We start from the raw sequence: 20940 nt of genomic DNA, 5'->3' as shown, positions 1-20940 counted from the left end.
CAAAAATCAGGATTTGTTAGTCCTAACCTCTACCCTCTGTAATTATATCCTTGTGTTGATCCTGCACTGTGTTTTTTGTCATATTGATGAGGGCAATCCTGTAACTGAGCTCTGAGGCAAATGTTGCTGATCATCTTGTTAAGAGTCGTATTCTTGCAGTTCTTCGTTAATCCTTGTTAATCCTTGAATGTATCATCTGTAATTCCATCTCTTATTTGATCCTGTTACCTGGTTTATTACATTAATAGGAGCAATTCTGTCAGTGAGCGTGGTAGCGAATTTTCACCTGTTATCCCGTTATCCTGATATCCTGGTGAGTCCAAGCACATCCATTTATCCTTATCCCCTGTAATTTCATCTCTTAATGGATCCTCTTACGTAATTCATCACCTTAATGGGGTAATCTTGTGAGTGAGTATGGTTGTGAATTTTCACTTGTTATCCTGTTATCTTGATGAATCCAGGGACATTCATTTATCTTCAGTGGAATGCATCCTGCAATGTACTTCTCGTTTCTGAGAGTGTGTTGTGTAGGGAGTATGGTACTCGAGCTGTGTGATTTTTATCCATCTTCTCATCTTGTAATCCTGGCATAGATAGTGGTGGCCTTTTTTACCTGACATCTTTTATTTCCATTATGGTTAAAATGAATAGCGCCATTGCAGGAAGGTGGGCAAGTGGTTTAATATGGAGGTAGTGGGTAGGGCTCTACAAATCCTCACAGCCAGTGAGGAAAACCCTCCAGAACTTATGGGCTTGTGTATTTTTTGTATTTCAGTTGTTTCAGAGTTATAGGATAGTTAATAAACTCCTGTTATGGTACAGACAGATGATATATCCTGGGAAAAGATGTTGAATTATATCATTGGCACTCCCAAGGTGGCTGCGGATGGGAGAGCTGTCCTTTGGTGCATGCCAAAGTGTGACATGAAAATGCTAGGTGGTTTAACCACCATTTAACCTGTGCTAATATCCTGTATTTTTTATGGTTAAATAGGCAATGGCAGTAGCTACTTTAAAGATTTGTTTTGCATTCTGTAGTTCTTTCACTGTTACCCTGTAAGCTTGGCTGTGCGCTGGTGAGCCAATTGTCCCAGTATCCTGTGATCCTGCTATCCCCTTATCCTTTAATATATCCTTTTCTTTCCTGTACGATGGGAAGAATTGGATGCAATAAATAATCCAACCCAACTGTGTTAGTTTTTTTTCTGAATTTTTCTACACATACTTGTTTGAAAATGATCTTGCTGTACTGTACATATCTTTGAAAGTGTGTTCTGTTATTTGTAAAAAATGAAAAAGCTTCAAAGAAGTATATTTTTTTAAAACTCCCAGCGGATTCCTGAATTAATATCAGACCAACCGTTCTGACTGCTGAGCCATGAAATAAAAATGGGGAGGAGGACAGAATGGCCAACCTTAACCACCCAAGCTGTACGATTTATTAAATTCTCAATCATTCATGTTGAGGAAATGGATGGAACATGAAATATGTCATAGAGCAAATCACAGCTCTGATTGCACAGTTTCAATCTTTAAATTACAAGCCGTATGGATAAACTGAGATTTGCATCACCCAAATACAGCATTCCATCTGAAAGGTGTACAGCCAGTAGATATGATATAGAGATGCCGGCAGTGGACTGGGGTGGGCATAGTAAGAAGTCTCACAACATCAGGTTAAAGCCCAACAGGTTTACTTGCAATCACAAGCTTTTGGAGCACTGCTCCTTCACTCACCTGATGAAGGAGAAACTCTCTGAAAGCTTGTGATTCCAAATTAATCTGTTAGACTTTAACATGATGTTGCAAGACTTTTACTATGCCTACCCCAGTCCAAAACCAGCATCTCAACATCATGGCTACCACAAACCACCGGCCCAGAATGGAGAGGATCTCCAAAAAGATCACATATATCAACCCACTCACCTGATGAAGGAGCAGCGTTCTGAAAACTCATGATTCCAAATAAACCTGTTGGACTTTAACCTGGTGATACGAGACTTCTTACTGAGCCAGTAAATAGATAGCTATAGTCCAGTTTAAGGTCCAATAGGGCAACAAAGTGTCAAGCTATTAAGTTCAACCTACGTAAGGATTCATACAGGCGAATGAAATAAAGCTAGGATGGGTGTTTGCTAACAAGAACTGAGCAGAATGCAAAGCTGAAAAATGGTTGATTCATTCACAACTTAATATGAGAGAGACAGCCAGCCAATGTTATGGCCCATAACTTCCTGGCTCCCCATTGTTGGATTTGGGGAGTGCCCCAGAAGTAAGCTGGGGAATCCTTCATAGAGGTTTCCAGGTAAGTGTTTACCCAGCAATTGTCCAGAAACTTCAATTAGTTCTGGATATTTGTGCTGTACTGGCAACCATTCAACAAAGCAATTGAAATGACTAACTTGGAATGGTTTTGCGAGTGATACGTTAATAGTTATTCTGAAAGAGTTAGTAGAAATAAAATCATTTCTAACTTTAGAGTAACTGTTTTAAATACACAAGAACAACCCCATTCCCCCAGGAAACACTCACATTCCCCCAACAACTAACACTTCCCCTCTTACCCATCCTCTCCCCCATGTCCCACCACCCCCCCACCCCCAACTCCGGATTTCCGATTTAACTCCCACACCCCCCAGATGTACGACCCATCTCTGATGTCTGGCCCTCTTTGGATGTCCAACGCACGTCCCCCCACCAAGTCCAAGATGCCACCCAATGCCTGACCCTCCCACCCTCACATCCTGTTCACTTAACTTAGACACTTATCTTCTCCCTGGCCTGCTTTTTAAATGGGATATTTAAACTCATCTGCTTTACAGCAGCTAGTGTAATTTAAAAAAGGGCATGGCCTCCTTTGCTCTGTTACTTCTCCATTTTTTTTTTGTTTTGTTTTTATTCCAATTCAATCAAATCAAGTCCAATTCAGAGTGTCAACAAGTTGAGACATTCCTGATCCCAGCTGACAAGACAGGGCTCTCACCTCCCGTCTTGAGCTTGATCTACATGATCCAAGCTGATTGGAGTAGGCGGAGCTCCTCCTCCAAGGCTCGATCTCATTTGCATCTTGGCCAAAAGGCCAAGATGCCGTTTTTAAAAATTGCTTCAAATGAAGCTGAAATGTAAGCTAATGACTTCAACCAAGCACAGCATGTCAATACTACACTTGATCTTAGCCAAAAGGCCGAGAATGTTTTGATACTGGAGCCGGGAACATGCTGCACTGTTTGAATCTCACCTGGCCCCAGTCAGAAAGATCAACCAAGACAAGCGCTTAAGAATTTTAGTGCAGCTAAGTCAGTACTGATTTTCAATTCCTGAGGAAATTATAGCCCAATAATCACGGTAGCAATGATCACAGTCACAAAGAGAGGGAATGGTCAATAACATAAGCAAAAAAAAATCATATTTTTGGCAGCATCTGTGTAACTTTCTTAATTATTGCACTCTTCTAATGAGTGTATACTGGTGCACTATCATGTTGTATCATAAGCAAGGTCAACTAGCCTGGATCTCTGCTCAAAATGTTCTTGATGCCTCTCCAAGCAGTGTGGGAAGTTCCAACCAGAAACAAACAGCAGACTTACTTATGTTGTTGTGCAGAAGTGCTCTTATCAGGTAGTTGAAGCAACTATTCTGGTGCTAGAAACATTCTGATTTCTAACTTTAGTTGTATAATGTGAAGTTGTAGAACTGCAAAAAAAATTGACAAGTTGATGAAATGCATGGAAAAGTGGCAGATGAAGGTCAATGCTGAAAAATGTGAAATGGATCATTTTCTTGGAAGACCATGGAAGGAATACAAAATAAAGGTTCAATTCTAAAGGGGGAACAGAAGCAGAGGAATCTGGGTGTATATGTGCATGTCATTGAAGGTGGCAGGATAGGGTGATAGAACAATTGATAAGTGTTAAGTTTATTGATCAGCCACAAGTAAGGCTTGTATTAACACTGCAAAGAAGTTACTGTGAAATTCCCCTAGGTGCCTGTTCGGGTACACTGAGGGAGAATTTAGCATGGTCAATGCACCTAACCAGCACATCTTTCAGAATGTGTGAGAGAACCAGAGCACCTGAAGGAAACCCACACAGAACTGGGAGAATGTGTGAACTCCACACAGACAGTGACCCAAGCTGTGAATTGTACCCAGGTCCTTGGGACTGTGAAGCAGCAGTGCTAACCACTCTGCTACTGCGCCACCTCCAACATATTAGGGGGTGATCTTACCAAAAACATTATAAGTGCGAAACAAGCATGAATTGCACCCATTTTTTGGGTGAAATTTCAGATATGAGCTGATGCCAGAGCGCAAAAAAAGGCAAAGTGTGATTCACGCCAGTAGAGGGAGTGTGCAGAATCTATTCTTGCCAGAAGCCAGCTACTGTTAGCTAGAGTGCACCATTGCACCTGCTGTTTACAAGAGTACACGGTTAATGCACTGGGAGATATCTCACTCCCTTGACCCTCCAGAATCACACCCCCATCCCATCCAATCGCAGCCCCCCACCCTGATCACAATACCCACCCCACCCCCGGCCTACCGCTACCCTGTTACCGTACCATCCCACCCTCCATTCGATCACAATCCCAGTGATCCCCGATTGCAGAATGCACAGCCTCCACCTCCTCTTAGGCCACACACCCTTCAGGCCCCATCTGTCCTCTTCAGGCCTGTCCCTTCTCTTAGTCCCTGACCCTTAGCACTGCCCATGCCTGGTGGGCAGTACCAGGCTAGCAGTGACAGGATGCCAGGCTGGCACTGCGAAGGCAACACTGACCCTCCTGCCCCCAACCACCCGGGGAGCCTCAGTGAGGCCATACGTCTGGTTCCCATTGCTAGGGACCATACGTGATCCTCACCAATAAGGAGCTTCACCAGTGAGGTCATTAAGGCAAGTGAGCCCAGGCTCACTAATAATATTTACATTTTGATTTAAATATTATCATCAGCTTCATGCCCCTCCAGGGTGCACGGCTAATCACGCCAGCTTTGCACTGCCAGTAGTATCTCGAATAGCAAGAAACCAGGCGTGAACTGGGCATGCAGGGTTATGAGACCATGATTTTGAATATAAAGGGTCAAATCTGTTGCTGCAGCACTAATTGCCAACTGTCTGTATTCTTTTCTCTGGGTCAATCTTGTGGATAAAGTGGGTTTGTGGCAGAGATTTTGATCATAAAGGTTTTCTCTACCATGATACTTATTGGGAATAACAATTCTTTTTTAGCCATCCCTCTTTATTTATATTATTGAGACACTGACCATTGTGATTTTAACCTCCTTTGGCTCTCCATTCTGCCAAGACAGTGTTTATGTTGAGGGCGAGGAGATGATATGATGTGATCGATGTGTGTGTAACTCTGGAGCCTGTCGATCGATGTGTCGGTGTTTGCTTACTCCTCCTGCCGGGTGACAGCCTGCTTGCCCTGCCTGGGGGCTGTCGTTGCTTCCATTGTCCGTGTCACGGGCGCACACAATGGGCAGGAAACATAAGAAGCACAAGGCGGATAAGCACGCAGCCGAGGGTAAGAGCAACACACGGGCGGGGAGAGAATAAACCGGGCGGAAGAGTGGAGCTATCCGTGACTGTTTCCTCTGCTAATCGGGGAGCCGGCTTCTCCGCTCGATCAGGTCGACAGGCCAGACTCACCCGGGCCTGAGCCGCTGATCCCCGGCTCCCACAGCCGGGCCTGAGGCTGCACTGGCCAATTTGGAAAGAGGTTTTGAAAAGGTTTGAGCCGCTGGGTTACTCCGTGAAAGGGTCTTTTTTTTATTGGACTTGCTTATGGCAACTTGGAGGTAATCCTGCAGGATACGGGGGTGGTGGTGGGTGAAGGAAGGCACAGTTGGTGCTCTTTGCGCAGATTCGGCTGCCACTTTCCCAACATGAAGTGTAGCTATTGGGGTTCGAGGAGAAAAGCTCCATATCTTCGTGACTATCAGAATCTGGAGTTGTGCTGCACAATCAGCAAAATGCACCTTTGAAGGCAGCGCTAATGGTCCCCCAACACACACATTCCAGTCGTTGCCTTTGCTGTACTTTGCTATAAGGTCTAATTCTTCAGCCTGGGAGCAGCAGGAGTGAATGAATATTTTGTTGCGAATTTGTTAGCAGTGTAAAAGGATACACGGCGTTCTAGAACGCCGGCTCTTGCATGGGTGTTCTAGAACGCCGGCTCTTGCATGGGTGTTCTAGAACGCCGGCTCTTGTCTCAGCGTTCCATCGGGAGGTTCAGGATTCACGCAACACAGTGGAGTCCTTCTGAGTGTTATCCTGTCATTCACAAAAATATCCCAAGTGCACAATATAAAGTGGAGGGTTGGGGGAGATGTGTAGATGGGGATGGTGGTGCATGGGGGGGACTGGGTGAGTTGGGGTAGGTAGGGTGCATGGGTGACAGGGGGCAGATCTTAAACAAAATGTTTGTAGAGGATGTGGTCAGCTGCAGAACTCCAAACCCAGTGACTGAAAGATGCACGCAAGTAGTCTCTTCTTCACCCAGTCTGGGTTTGCGCACACATTCTGTCAGAGCATATACTCCGCCTAACACACAAAAACAACAAGCAATCGACTTCAGGTGTTGTTTGGTATCAGCTAAGGTTCAGGGACCGCAAAAGATAAACAGGATACTGTTATAGCATAAAGCAGCTAGATCTGCCCATTGTCAGGGCATTGATAGGCTTTCTGGTGCGCCTCTTGACTCACTCCACTCTAATATAGCTAGTTTATCTAAAATCAAATGGGCAGAATCACAGGTTGGTAACAGGTCTTCAGCCCCTAGTAATGATGCAAGTAACCAAGGGTTGACCATTTGATCATATGGATTCTAGTACTTGAGGCATGTGTCTGGGGCTTCAGCCATTGCCCACACCTCACCCTATGCTAATCCCATTTTTCTATCATCTACATCCTTGTTGACCTCACGGTTTTGTCAGCAACCAAGCATCGAATTCAAAAACCTTGTCCTAATTAATAAAGATCCTCGCTGTATCTTTGCAATCCTCTGTAGCCCTGCACCTCTACTGATTATTCCAACTTTTGCCACTGCTACATATCCACCTTCAGTAACACAACTTTCCAATGTCATCCAGACTCAAAGTGTGGGCTCTATTCTCCTTCTCTAGATACTGTCAGACCTGCTGAGATTTTCCAGCATTTTCTGTTTTTGTTTCCCATTGTTATAGCTCAACATCCTTGAACACTCCCTCTTAAACACTTTTGCCCTTTCCCTATCCTCATTCTCAACACCTTTCAACTTGGTGTCGGATCTCTTCCCCAATTCTATTACCATTCACCCATCATTTTCTCTTCTGGAAGCAGATCAGGGGATTTTGTACGTTGAAGAATCAATGTAAATGCAAATATCACCCTAAAATCAGCTCAAGCTTCAAAAAGATCTGTTTTTGTGAAGCGGTCTTAGCTGACCAGTGACAATAGGTAACATGATCCAGAATATGATTTATGAAAAAGGAGATGTGTATTCAAGAGGCAGCTGAATATAGCACTTGGAGCGAATGGGATCAAAGGTTATGGGGAAAAAAACTAGATTAGGTTATTGAGTTAGATGATCAATGAATGACGGAGCAGGCCCAAAGGGCCAAATGGCCTCCTCCTGCTCCTATCGTCTATGTTTCTATTTCTTGTATCATGAAATGACCCTTCTACCATCTGTAAAGCCACTTTTGTCTATTTATAATTTAAAATTTTATAAATTTTAAGCTTTAAGATTTTGAATTGTTATACAGTAGGCTTTGAATTGGCTAATAGGTCAAATAAGGTCAGCCTGATTAAAGTTGGTACTTTGATAGTTTGAATTCCAGGAGAGAGCCACTTGAAAATTGACTCTGTGTGTTTACATTGCAAATGCCCAACTGCTTTACTGTGAGGGCTGAAGCATGGATGTACCAAAGATATGGGGTAATGGGTTTTGTGGCCAGACTGCTCAGTTGACTAAAACACTCCCATTGTTTTTACTGTTTTGTGATTAATTAACAAGTTTGATTTTAAAAAAGGGGAGATTTGCATTTATATAGCACCTTTCAGAACCACCAGACCTCTCAAAGCGCTCTACAGCCAGCGAAAAACATTTGAAGTATGATTACTGTCGCTATGTAGGAAACCCGGTAACCAATTTGTGCAAAGCAAGCTCCCACAAACAGGAACATGATAATGACCAGATAATCTGTTTTTGTGATGGTGATTGACGGATAAATATTGGCCAGAGGACACTGGAAATAACTCCACTGCTTTTCTTTGAAGTAGTGCTACAAGATCTGAGAGGGCAAATGGGCCCTCAGTTTAAAAGGCAACATCTTCATCAGTGCAGCACTCCCATACTGCTCGAGTGTCAGCCTTGAATTTTTGTGCTTGGATCTTGGAGTGCGACTTAGATCCAAATCCTTGTGACTAAGAGGCAAATGCCACCGCTGAACCATAGTCTACAAGGCTATAAATTGTCTTATGCCTAAGTAATGCTCTAATCAACAACTTAACAAAGCCATACAATATATAATTAGTTCAGCAATGATCTTTGTATTCTAAACTGGACTAATGTGAAGCAGTTTGTGCTGCATTATATCAGGAAGCTCTGTGATTTCCAGGATATTTTAAGAAGCTCTGCAACTGGAATAATCATGTAACTTTCCAAAGTTTTCTTTAGAGATACATGTATAGAAAATTTTAACTGGAATGGAATTGGGCTCCACAAAGGCACTAAAATGGGTTTATTAAATTCCTCACTTTTTGAAGAAAAACCTTCTGGTACATTGTCTGAAGCTGAGCCAGGCTAGTTGCAAATTCACTGACCTGTTTGTCTCAGAGCTGATATTCCAACCTTCCCATTGCCAAAAGCGATATTTACCGATATTCTCCATACTGCCTATCTCAGCTCCGGTCTAAGCCCATCTGCTGTTGAAACCCTCTTCTGTGCTAATGTTACCTCCAGACTCGACAATTCCAGTGATCTGACCAGCTTGTCATCTTCCATCCTCAAAGATTTTCTACCCTTCACTTAACTCGCACCAATTCCTCTTCACTCATCATCTCTATGCTCATTGGCCAACAATAACTGCTTATTCAGCAAGGTCCCAAATTTCTGTCATCCCCTCCAGCCCCCGGAGGTCTCTGTACTCCACCAACTCTGGTCCTTTGGTCATCTTCCTCTCCCTATGCTCCAACATTGGCTGTCTAAACCCTAAGCTCCCATTCACAAATTTCTTCTCTCCATCTCTCTACTATTTAAGATACTGCTTAAAACCTACCCCTTTGACTGTGTGTTGCTTAATCGCCCTAATATCACCTTGTCTGGCTGTGTCAGTTTTTGGCTGATTACACTCCAGTCAAGTGCCTTAGGATCTGTCACTTCAGCCATTAAAGGGGCTGTAATTGTTGAAGAACACTATCAATCTGGCACAGAACATCAGTCACCCTTGTTTGTTTTATAAAGATTTCTTGCTGTTATTGAGCAATAAAATTTGCTGCCAACAGTTTTATGTCTAAATATATTTTGATCATAAAATCACCACCAGGAGCTATAAAATCCTGATCTCCAAAATATATTTTCTGACCACTGCCTCATCTTTAACCATTCTTCTCTCGAAGGTCCTCATCAGATATGTTGTTGCTCCCCAACTTTTGAGCCTCCTTCTCCTGTCTTGCTTTAAAATCCAGCTCACTCATCACTCCGTCTTCGTGGGCCTGCATCATTGTGTGTCCCCCAGGGTACTAAACTTAAAAACCCTCATTCTCAATTTCCTGTCTGATCTTGTCCCACCCATTGTCTGCATGTTGCTCCAGCCCTCTGACTCTGGCCCTTTTGTATGTTCCGAAGGGAGTTTCAGCTGCCTCAGCTCTTCTCTATAGAATTCCCTTGCTAAATATTCCTGCTGCATGTCTGTCTCCACCTTCTCAAAGCCCATTTATTAATGATTGACCTAGAATCATAGAATAGAATCCCCGCAGTGCAGAATGAGACCATTTGGCCTATCAAGTCTGTACCAACTCTCTGACAGAGTATCCGGCCCAGACTTCTTCTTGTCCCTGTAATCCCACACGTTTATTATGGCTAATCCATCTAATCTACACAATTTGGGACGCTAATGCACAATTTAGCATGGCCAATCCACCTAACCTCATCATGGATCTCATGGAAACTTATAAAATTCTAACAGGGTCAGACAGAATAGATTTCAGAAAGAATGGACTCAGTGATGGGGGAATCCAGAACTAGGGGTCATAGTTTGAGGATAAGGAGTAACCCTTTAGAACTAAGATGAGGAGAAATTTCTTCACCCCAGAGAATAATGAATGTGTGGAATTCACTCCCACAAAGTAGTTGAGGCCAAAACATTGTCTGATTTCAAGAAGAAATCTGATATAGCTCTTGGTGCTAAAGGAATCAAGGGATATGGGGGAAGGGGAAAATCAGGATATTGAATTCGATCAGCCATGATCAAGATGAATGGCGGAGCAAGCTCGAAGGGCAGAATAGCCTGCTCCTTCTTCTCATTTCTATGTTAACCTGCATATCTTTGGACTGTGGGAGGAAACCAGAGCATCTGGAGGAAACCCATGCAGACACAGAACATGCAAACTCCACATAGACAGTGACCCAAGGCCGGAATTGAACCCGGATGCCTGGCAGTGTGTGGCGCTGTGAGACAGCAGTGCTAACCATTGGGCCACCATTGCTCCCCTTTCTAACCAACATACAAACTTGCAACGATTCAGCTTCTGCTCGTTCATTCCTTTTACTGAGATTTTCCTACCTCTCTGTAAAACACCTGGAGACTTTCTAACCAGAAGTTGGGTACAGTTCCCACTCGACTGCCTGCAATCAGCGAAAGCAGGGCAGGAGGTTGAGGAATTTTCAGTGCAAGTTACAGAGCAAATCGAGTTTCCACTGGAAACTGGCCCTGTCCAGAAAATTATAACACTCCCAGATTGAATAAATCACCAATTCGAGACACCTGTTTCAAAGAACCTCTTAAAATTAAGCTGTTTACGGGCACATGGACATGAGTGACCACATTTTAAAAGCTTTTTATAATTTTTTAAAAAATTAATACTGTACACTAATGCAGCTAACAGATGGTTCTGTGTAGTTTTTATTTTAGTCATTTCCAGCTGTTTAAAATCAGGTTACATACAGGTGGTACTGTATTAATATACTAGGTGCTTTATTAATATACTAAACTTTGTGTCAGTTGATAGCACACTCCTGATTCATAAGGTGCTGGATTTAAGTCCCTGTTTGTGAATAGAACTCCCACTCATTCGGATTGGATTCGGATTGGCAGATGGTGACTAGTGGAGTGCCCCAGGGGTCGGTGCTGGGGCCTCAGCTATTTACCATTTATATAGATGATCTGGAGGAGGGAACCGAGTGTAGGGTGTCGAAATTTGCTGATGACACCAAGATTGGTGGAACGGCAAATTGTGCGGAGGGTGTGGAGAGTCTACAGAAGGATCTAGATAGGCTGGGCGAATGGGCCAGGAAATGGCAAATGGAATTTAATGTTGGCAAGTGCGTGGTGGTCCACTTTGGTAGGAATAATGGTAGGAAGGATTATTACTTGCGTGGAGAAAAACTGCAGCTGGCGACGGTGCAGAAGGACCTCGGGGTCCTTGTGCATGAGTCACAAAAACCCAACTTGCAGGTGCAGCAGGTGGTCAGGAAGGCGAATGGGATGCTGGCCTTCATAGCGAGGGGGATTGAATATAAAAGTAGGGAGGTCTTGCTGCAGCTGTATAGGGCATTGGTGAGGCCACAGCTGGAGTACTGTGTGCAGTTTTGGGCGCCGTACTTACGCAAGGATATTTTGGCCTTGGAGGGAGTGCAGAGGAGGTTTACTAGGATGATGCCGGAGTTGAGGGGGTTGAGCTATGAGGAGACGCTGAAAAAATAAGGCTTGTACTTGTTGAGTTTAGAAGAATGAGGGGAGATCTCATTGAGACGTATAAGATGATGAATGGGATGGATAGGATAGAGGTGGAGAGACTCTTCCCGTTCAGAAAGAATAGTAGGACTAGGGGGCACAGCCTCAAGATAAAGGGGGGGGTGCGGTTTAGAACGGAGTTGAGGAGGAACTTCTTCACTCAAAGGGTGGTGAATCTCTGGAATTCTCTGCCCGTTGAGGTGGTGGAGGCTACCTCGCTAAATATTTTTAAGACGCGGGTTGATGGGTTTTTGATAAGAGAGGGGATTAAGGGTTATGGGGAGAGGGCGGGAATGTGGAACTGAGCCACGACAGATCAGCCATGATCTTATTGAATGGCGGGGCAGGCTCGAAGGGCTAGTTGGCCTACTCCTCCTATTTCTTATGTTCTTATGTTCTCACCTGGCGAAGGGGCAGCGCACCGAAAGCTAGTGGCTTTTGCTACCAAATAAACTTATTGGACTTTAACCTGGTGTTGTGAGACTTCTTACCGTATTTAAGTCCCACCCCAGGACTTGAGGACAGAAATCAAGACTGACGCTCTAGTGCGGTATGGAAGGATCTTCTTTCTGATGTGACATTAAGCCGAAGCCCCATCTGCCCACTCGGGGATGTAAATGATACCATGGCACTATATTGAAGAAGAGCCAGGGAATGCGTGGGTTAGGCTGATTGGTCATGCTCAGTTGTCCCTTAGTGTCAGGGGAATTAGAAGGGTGAATACGTGGGGTTATGGGGCTAGGGTCTGGGTGGGATTGTTGTCAGTGTAGGCTCAATGGCCTCTTTCTGCATTGTAGGGATTCTATGATTTATCTTTCCCCTGTGTACTGGCCAATATTTAACATCACCAGAACAGCTGATCCGGTGGTTATATTGTTGTTTCTGGGAATTTGCTGTCTGTAATTGGCTGCTATGTTTCCTACATGGCAACATTTCAAAGCATTACACGTAGTATTTCATTGACTTTAGTAAAGCACTTCTGAGAAAGTCAGTGGTCATGAAAAGCACTATATAAATGCAAGTCACTTTTTAAATGTTTCAAGAAATGCAAAAATATAACATTTGTTTAAAGATTATTTTCTAAACTGCTGCCTGATGATGCTGGTTCATGGCAGAGTTTACAAGTGGTGATTTGTAAATATATTTCAATGGAAATTTGAGGACTGTGTGGAGTTTGCACGTTCTCCCCGTGTCTGCATGGGTTTCCTCTGGATGCTCCAGTTTCCTCCCACTGTCCAAAGCTATACGGGTTAGGTTGCTTGGCCATGCTAAATTGTCCATTTGTGTCAGGGGGACTAACAGTTAAAGTTTAAGTTTAAAGTTTAATTATTAGTGTCACAAGTAGGCTTACATTAACACTGCAATGAAGGTACTGTGAAAATCCGCTAGTGGCCTCATTCTGCCCGCCTGTTCAGGTACACTGAGGGAAAATTTAGCCTGGCTAATACACCTAACCAGCATGTCTTTCAAACTGAGGGGGGAAACTGGAGCATTTGGAGGAAACCCACTCAGAAGCAGACTTTGCACAGGAATCAATCCCAAGACTCTGGCGCTATGAGGCAGCAATGCTAACCACTGTGCCACCCCTAATAGAGTAAATATATGAGATTATGGGATAGGGTCTGGGTGGGATTGTTAACGGTGCAGGCTCAATGGGCCAAATGGCCTCCTGTTCTGTAGGGATTCTATTCTATGATTCTATGAAAATTAACAATTCTCAAAATGAATATGATTTGCTCCAGATTGCTGATTGTAGCCCAAGTGGAAACTCTAGTCCAAGTTACTGATCTGCCTTTTGATTAGTTAGATAGCAGCAGCTCTAGGTTAGATTCCAGTGCTTTGCAGTAAGATTAAGTTTGTCCCTCAAGTTACCCCCAAAATCTCACTGGATAATGTTTTGAGCTGTTTGATTATGAAGGTACCTTGACGCAGAAAGCTGTAAATCTTTTTTCTTTGATGTTTTCGGTTGCATATTTGCATTTCATTTAAAATAAACCAGTTGAGTTGATCCACATTCAGGAGGACTTAGATTTTGGGGCAGGGTGGGAGTACACAGGATTGGTCTCTCTGAACATTATTTTGGTACAAAATGTGGCTGTTGATTTGAAGTCTGTCAGCAAAGAAATGTTGTTTTAAAAGTAGCTCAGGTTCCTGGATGATGAAATACTGCAACTATCATCAGTGTGTCTGCTTGCTAATGCAAGGTAACTTGTCCTCATACAAAATTGCAATTTGTTAATTAAAGCACAAGTAAATGTGTTTTTCTGAAATGTAAAGTTTCACCCAACTCATTGAAAAATGTGAGTAAATATGTGTTGACTTGAAATGTTACAGTTTTGAAGAATTAACTAATTTGACTGCTTTCACTCTCTTGATCAATTCTCACTTTCCAACGGGTAGACACTCTTGTGTGTGGATAATGAGTACACTCGACACAACAGCAAGCTGTCCTTCTGTTTTTGCAGAATACCCAGATAAGCCCCTAAAGCTGGTGCTTAAAGTGGGTGGCAGTGAAATAACGGAATTGTCAACAGCAAGCCTGGGGCATGAATCCAGTTTAACTGAAGACAAATGTGATCATGACAAGCACAAAGAGAAAAAGAAAAAAAAGAAAAAGAAAACTGAAAAGGAGAAGCGTGCAACCCCAGAAGAACGGAAAAGAAGAAAGGTATAAGTTGCATTGTAAAGAATTTATGCAAATGCAGAACCTTATCCAAACAAAATAAGAACTTGAAATTGTACAGTGCTTTTCAAACCTTCGAATTTTCCAAAGCAGTAAAACCAATTGGGATAAATTCTGAGTTAATGTGTATAATCACGAAATAGCCCATTACACTTGTGCTCAGCTACAGAATGTGTGTGTGCTTCTGCACTGAAGCTTGCTCTCGTTAAAGGACCAAAGCTGTGTAGTGGTGCCCTGTATGGGTAAAGCAACAATCCTCTTTAACTATTCAGACTGAAGAATCCTTACTGAGGAGTGCAGAGTCTAAACCAAGACGGTGACACAGTTGGTTAGCACTGCTGCCTCACAGCACCAGGGACGAGGTTCACTTCCCAGCTTGAGTCACTGTCAGTGAGGAGTCTGCACGTTCTCCCTGTATCTGCATGGGTTTCCTCCGAGTGCTGCGGTTTCCTCTCACAATCTGAAAGACATGCTGGTTAGATGCATTGGTCATCCTAAATTCTCCCTCCATGCATCTGGACAGGTACCAGAGGGTAATGACTAGGGAATTTTTACAGTAACTTCATTGCAGTGTTAATGTAAGCCTATTTGTGACACTAATGAAAAATAAAAGTTAGAATATTTAATTCAATGGCAAATCACAGATAGAGAGGGAAATAAAGATGAGATTAGGAGAGAGAAAAGAAAGAGAAAAAATATAATTTTAAGAATTCCCAGCAATAATTAAATTTTGAAGGATAAGACTTCACACTTTTCAAAATAAAGTTTCAGTCCTACAGAGGTGCTTTGGCAATTATTATGCCAATTAAAAATAATCTTACACTTGAATGGACAAAACCTACAGTAAATTTTTCTGGCATGTTTGATGTGTATCAAGTGGTTAAGTGATGGAACTTCACCCCACTCCATGCATTTAAATGCATCTTGACAAGATGATGTATAGTGAAGCTTCTTGGGAATTAAACTTGGATTGTCTGATTTCTGTGTTCAAATGCCAGTGGAGGGTCACCTATTGCGCAGTAAAGGTGAGTGTTGTTAGCTTCAGGTGTTACTCTCAACTAGAAATTCCAGGCTGTCGACTTCTTTTTGCCTTCACATTCAATAATTCTGTAACTTAATTTTTGATTATTAGATCGATCCACACAAAAGTTAATGTTATCTAAACGATTTCCACTCCTTTTAGGATGAAAAGAAAAAGCGGGAGAAAGAGCCACCTGCGAGTGAACGGGAAGAGGAGGAAAGAAGTCGATCTCCTGCGAGGTTTGAAATGCCACCAGAAAGACACTTGGCTTCCCCTTTAATAAAAGTGGAGGGTGAGTGCTTCAAGTTTCAAGTCTATATATTAGTGTCACAAGTAGGCTTACGTTAACATTGCAATGAACTTAGTGAGAAAATCCCCTAGTCGCCACACTTTGGCGCCTGTTCGGGTACACTGAGGGAGAATTTAGCATGGCCAGTGCACCTAACTAGCCCATCTTTGGGAGGAAATTAGAGCACCCGGAAGAAACCCACGCAGACATGGGGACACTGTGTAGACTCCACACAGACAGTGACCCAAGCCGGGAATCGAACCCGGGTCCTTGACATTATGAGACAGCAGTGCTAACCAATGTGCCACCATGCGACCCACTTGATATTTAACCAAAACTTTCAGTTTTTCAGTTTAACTTCAGCAATTATTGTTTCAAGGTTAAATGAGTTTTTCATAGAGACTAACGTTGAACCTTTTTGTGGGTGATCTTTTGTGCTTGTTATGATATAAGGTGGCAGTGGATTGTTTCCTCGCTCTGCACATCCAGTATCTGCATCAAACTTCTCCCTGATCATGTATAGAATCATAGAAACTTAGAGCACAGAAGGAGACCATTCAGCCTGTCGTGTCTGAGATGACTCTTTGAAAGGAGATCTTGCTTCATCCCACATTCCCGGTCTTTGTCCATAACATTGTCAGTTTCTCATCCTCAAGTAACTGTCCAACTCCTTTGTAAAATTATTTATGGAATTGGCTTTCACTATGAGTGTTTTCCAATTCCCGATAACTCTCTTTGTGGAACGATTCCTCCTCATGTTCCCTGTAGATCTTTTATCAATGATTTGAGCTCTGTGACCTCTAGTTGCAAGTTAGGCATGGAGTTCATATTTTAAATCAGAAATTTAAGAGGTCTCTGACCTATCTTCATCGTTCTGCATTGAATTTTAGTCAATTCTATTGACTAAAAGAATTAGTCAATATTTCTTGCTAATTTTGTTTTTTTTTCTTTGTCATGCTGAAGAACATCAAACACCCTTTCAAGAATTGCAGTATCAACTTTTGCGACAGCTTCAGAGGCAAGTAAAAGTGGCTGAAAGAAGTTATGGGATGGATGGAGGGGTTCTTGCGTGGCTAAGACAAAAACTGTTTCAGTGCATTGTTAAACATTTGCACTTTGAGAGGCTGAAACTGTTTGCTGCATTTTTGAACCTGTTGTAAATGTAATTAGTTGTACATGGCAGACACCTGGCATTTTGAGTAGTGAATCCTAGACCAGCTGTAGCAATGGAGGAGACCATTCAGCCCTCCCAGTTTGTGTGAGCTCCTCTTCTCCCAGTTCTCCCTTGGCCAATGCTCTGGGCCAGCCAGAGGGAAAGGTATAAGGATGTGCTCAAGGCTGCTGTAAAGCGTGGAGACATTATCACCACTGATTGGGAGCAGAAAGCTGTGGATTGCTCGGCATGGCACAGAGAGTCACGTATTGTTTATTCTACCTTTCCCCTGGTGGGAATATCCCTCAACTGTACCTGAACCATTGCCTCTTTGTCCTGTTAGTTCTCTGTGCACTTTTTTCATTCTTCCTAATACGATATCCTGTTTCCCACTCCTCCCTGCCACGTTATTTTAAATCCTTTTTTGGAGGGACTGACTCCAGTTAGAAAACAAGTAGGCAAGTTTGCATCTTGATTTGTCTGGTAGTATTTGCTCAACTTTGATGAGGTCTGATATTGAGGGCCTTTCTCCTTGTCTAGAATTTGAATAGTAAATTCAAATAGTGAGCAAGCCATTTTAATTTGAAATGCGATATGTTTTATTGGGATTTTGACAAGTTCTGCAATAAATCTGGGACTAATTTTGAGCACAAATGTACAAGGTTGGCATCAGGAAAGAATCAAATTTATAAACATAAAAACAGAAAATGCTGGAACATCTCAGCAGGTCTGACAGCATCTGTGGAGAGAGAATAGAGCCAATGCTTCAAGTCTAGATGACCATTGCTTGGTTCACATTGGCATGTGTTTTCTCTTTTGACTCGCTGTCTGAGATTTTTTTGGACAACATTCGATTTGTGGGACCTTCAAACTAAGTTATCTTGAGGTGAAATTCAGTTTTGAAATCTCTGTGCCGCTCACATACGCTAGCAAGAGGTTGTTTCGCTGAAATCTTCTTCCAGATTTTCACCCTTCCTTCTACATTCTTACAGGAAAGATCCCAACGCATTTTTCTCATTCCCGGTGACCGATTTTATCGCTCCTGGATACTCTCTGATCATCAAACACCCAATGGACTTCAGTTCAATGAAAGAGAAGGTGAAGAAGAATGAATATCAAGATCTGGAGGAATTAAAGGTAGAGTAATTGAAATACTAGCTCTGCATGATCCCCATCTAGCTTTAAATATTGAAAACTTGGTCAAAAGGTTTTGGAAGATCAGCGGCAGTTTGTTTCTCTTAAGAAACTCGAACCACTCTGTCCCCCTTTTGAATCTGTATACACGCTTGTTCCTGGGATTGTGTCTAGTCTCTGGGATTCAATGCAGAGTTGGCAAGATTGATTTTCTGGGTTGTGAAAATGGTATCAGCAAAATGTGATCACTTTATAGGCAAATCTAAAGTTTGTTCATTTATTAGTGCCACAAGTAGGCTTACGTTAACACTGCAATGAAGTTACTGTGACAATCCCCTAGTTGCTACACTCTGATGCCTGTTTGGGTACGATGTGGGAGAATTTAGCGTGGCCAATACACCTAACCAGCACATGTTTCAGACTGTGGAGCACTCGCTGGAAACCCACTCAGACATGGGGAGAACATGCAGATTCCACACAGACAGTGACCAAAGCCGGGAATTGAACTTGGGTCCCTGGTGCTGTTAATGGTGCTAACTACTGTGCCACCGTGCTGCCTCTGTAGCTTTGTTTCAGTGTTGCATATGTTATGACTGCTTCTAAGTATTGTAGATTATATCAGCAAGTGGTAAGATTGTACAGCCTTAGAAAGCAGACTTGCTTAACATTTAAATTGGATGTAGGATGGCATAGGAGTCACCAAGCTGCTTTTACTGAAGTTAGTCACTGAGCTTCGATAATTCACTGTAGGTGAAGCACTTTGCAGAATTCCTAAAATGTGTTACACCGATGTACAAGTGTAAAACTTTTAATACATTCTGCAGTAGTAAACCAGTTTTCAAGCAACTCAAAATAATGCTTTAATACCCATTCCCAGCAATTCCGCAAACATGCTTTCTTACCTATTGTTTAAGCTGTGTAGCTGCAACATATTTTACTAAAGTACGTTTTTAAAGCATAGCCTTCAGAGCTCCAAATAGGTCGTATGGACTTGAAATGTTAACTATTTTCTTTGTCCATAGATGCTGCTAGACCTGCTGAGTTTTTCCAAGATTTTTTGTTTTTGTTTCAGATTCCAGCATCCACAGTATTTTGCTTTTTTTCTTTCTGAAGCTCATGGTCTTTAAATTTTGGGTGTATGTGAAATGATGGTTGCAAATGTACTCCTACATAAAGTTTCATTTGTCTCCAAAGATGTTACGCGTAATTAAATTCTTACAATTACAGTCTGGGTAAATTTCATTTTCAGCAGGGCTGGAATATGGGGGGTGTAGCTGATTGACAGCCCTTCATGCATATTAACTTCTTTAGAAAGGAAAATCGGGCAGATGTATAACAGGCGGCCAAAGGCTACTCCCAGCTCCTCCTCACTGCGTAAAGAGAAAATCAGCTCCAAAAATTTCCAGCCTGTTAACCAATATGTTATCCAATGTTGCTTAGTATTAGTTAGAATTTGTAGCCTTACCTGGTGTAGTGTTTCTATCCTCATTGTCTGTCTTTGAGAAGTGTTCATAGAATCCCTACAGTGCCGAAGGAGGCCATTCAGCCCATCGCATCTGCACCAACCACAATCCCACCCAGCCCCTATCCCCTTAGCCCCACATATTTACCCTGCAAGTCCCCCGACACTAGGGGGCAATTTAGCATCCCCAATCAACCTGACTTGCACATCTTTGGACTGTGGGAGGAAACCGGAGCACCCAGAGGAAACCCACACAGACATGGGGAGAATGTGCAAATTCCATATAGACAGTCACCCAAGTCGCGAATCAAACCCGGGTCCCTGGTGCTGTGAGGCAGCAATATTAGCCACTGCTTGTGGGAAATTTCTCTACTTGTGAAGAAAATAACGTGAAATCACTACGTCCAGCGTACTTTAACTGTCTATTGTATTTTGCTGGCTCATTCAAGTTTCCATGCAACTCTTCAAAAGGAGTACAGTCTGAAAAGTCAAAGGCAGCCTGAGTTGGGATTTCTGTAACCTCTGATTAATCTAAGAGATGGCCAATGTCCTGCAACTTGGAAGAGTAAGCTCCGACTCCAGCCATTGTCTACTGAACTGTAATCAATCTTTGTGTCCTTAAAGTGACACCATTTCACCTTACGATAATGCAAGCTGTATTAGATGGTGTCTTGTGATCCTTATGAAAGAGTATACCATCAATTCATCATGTGATGTTACCGAAGATATAGAAATATGTATCAGGTCATCGCTGGTAGCAAAATAATCTAGTTGGTTTTAATATTGTAATCAACACTTTGAAATAGGTCTTTCACCTTTTATTTGCAGGGAGATTTTAAAATGATGTGTGAGAATGCCATGACCTATAACAGGCCCGACACCATTTACTACAAGGCTGCAAGGAAGCTGTTGCACTCCGGAGTAAAAATTCTCAGCCAGGTAAATCGCTAGCTATCTATTTTAATTGATTTTGTAAGCAATCTTGTTATGGGGGTGGATTTGATATTTGTTTGCCATTTATGTACTTTGAAGTACCAAAGTCTACCTTTGTGTCCAGAATTGTTTTAATGAATGAAAAGTAAAATATGGTTGACCACTGGCAATTCTTTTGAGAAAACTTGTGAATGGAAACAAAATAAGATTGGCAATGATAATGGGTAACATGCTGAAAATGCCCTTTTCCTATTCAGTACATGTAAGAAATAGCATGGCCTTGACATGTTCTGATCAATAGGTTGTTATTCCACTGAGCCTTTG

The 20940-nt window shown here is 42.5% G+C and overlaps 1 protein-coding gene and 1 non-coding gene across 2 annotated transcripts in view; one reads left to right on the top strand and one right to left on the bottom strand.

The window, feature by feature from the left end:
- Positions 1–3000: 3000 nt before the first annotated feature.
- On the bottom strand, positions 3001–3199 carry LOC145342798 (U2 spliceosomal RNA). The gene has a single exon (XR_013886642.1). It is a non-coding gene; the product is annotated as a U2 spliceosomal RNA (small nuclear RNA).
- A 2210-nt stretch (positions 3200–5409) lies between these two features.
- brd7 (bromodomain containing 7) overlaps positions 5410–20940 on the top strand; it is a 35184-nt gene continuing 19653 nt past the window's right edge. Inside the window, exons 1-6 of the mRNA XM_080186976.1 lie at positions 5410–5529; positions 14407–14609; positions 15808–15937; positions 16898–16952; positions 18080–18224; positions 20512–20622. Coding sequence (XP_080043102.1) covers positions 5481–5529; positions 14407–14609; positions 15808–15937; positions 16898–16952; positions 18080–18224; positions 20512–20622 — 693 coding nt within the window. The 5' untranslated portion in view covers positions 5410–5480. The remainder of the gene's footprint in view (positions 5530–14406; positions 14610–15807; positions 15938–16897; positions 16953–18079; positions 18225–20511; positions 20623–20940) is intronic.

Source organism: Carcharhinus amblyrhynchos, chromosome 4 (assembly GCF_965287045.1).
Source record: "Carcharhinus amblyrhynchos chromosome 4, sCarAmb.v2.hapA, whole genome shotgun sequence".
NCBI lineage: Eukaryota > Metazoa > Chordata > Chondrichthyes > Carcharhiniformes > Carcharhinidae > Carcharhinus > Carcharhinus amblyrhynchos.
This window is presented reverse-complemented; position numbering and strand designations above follow the sequence as displayed.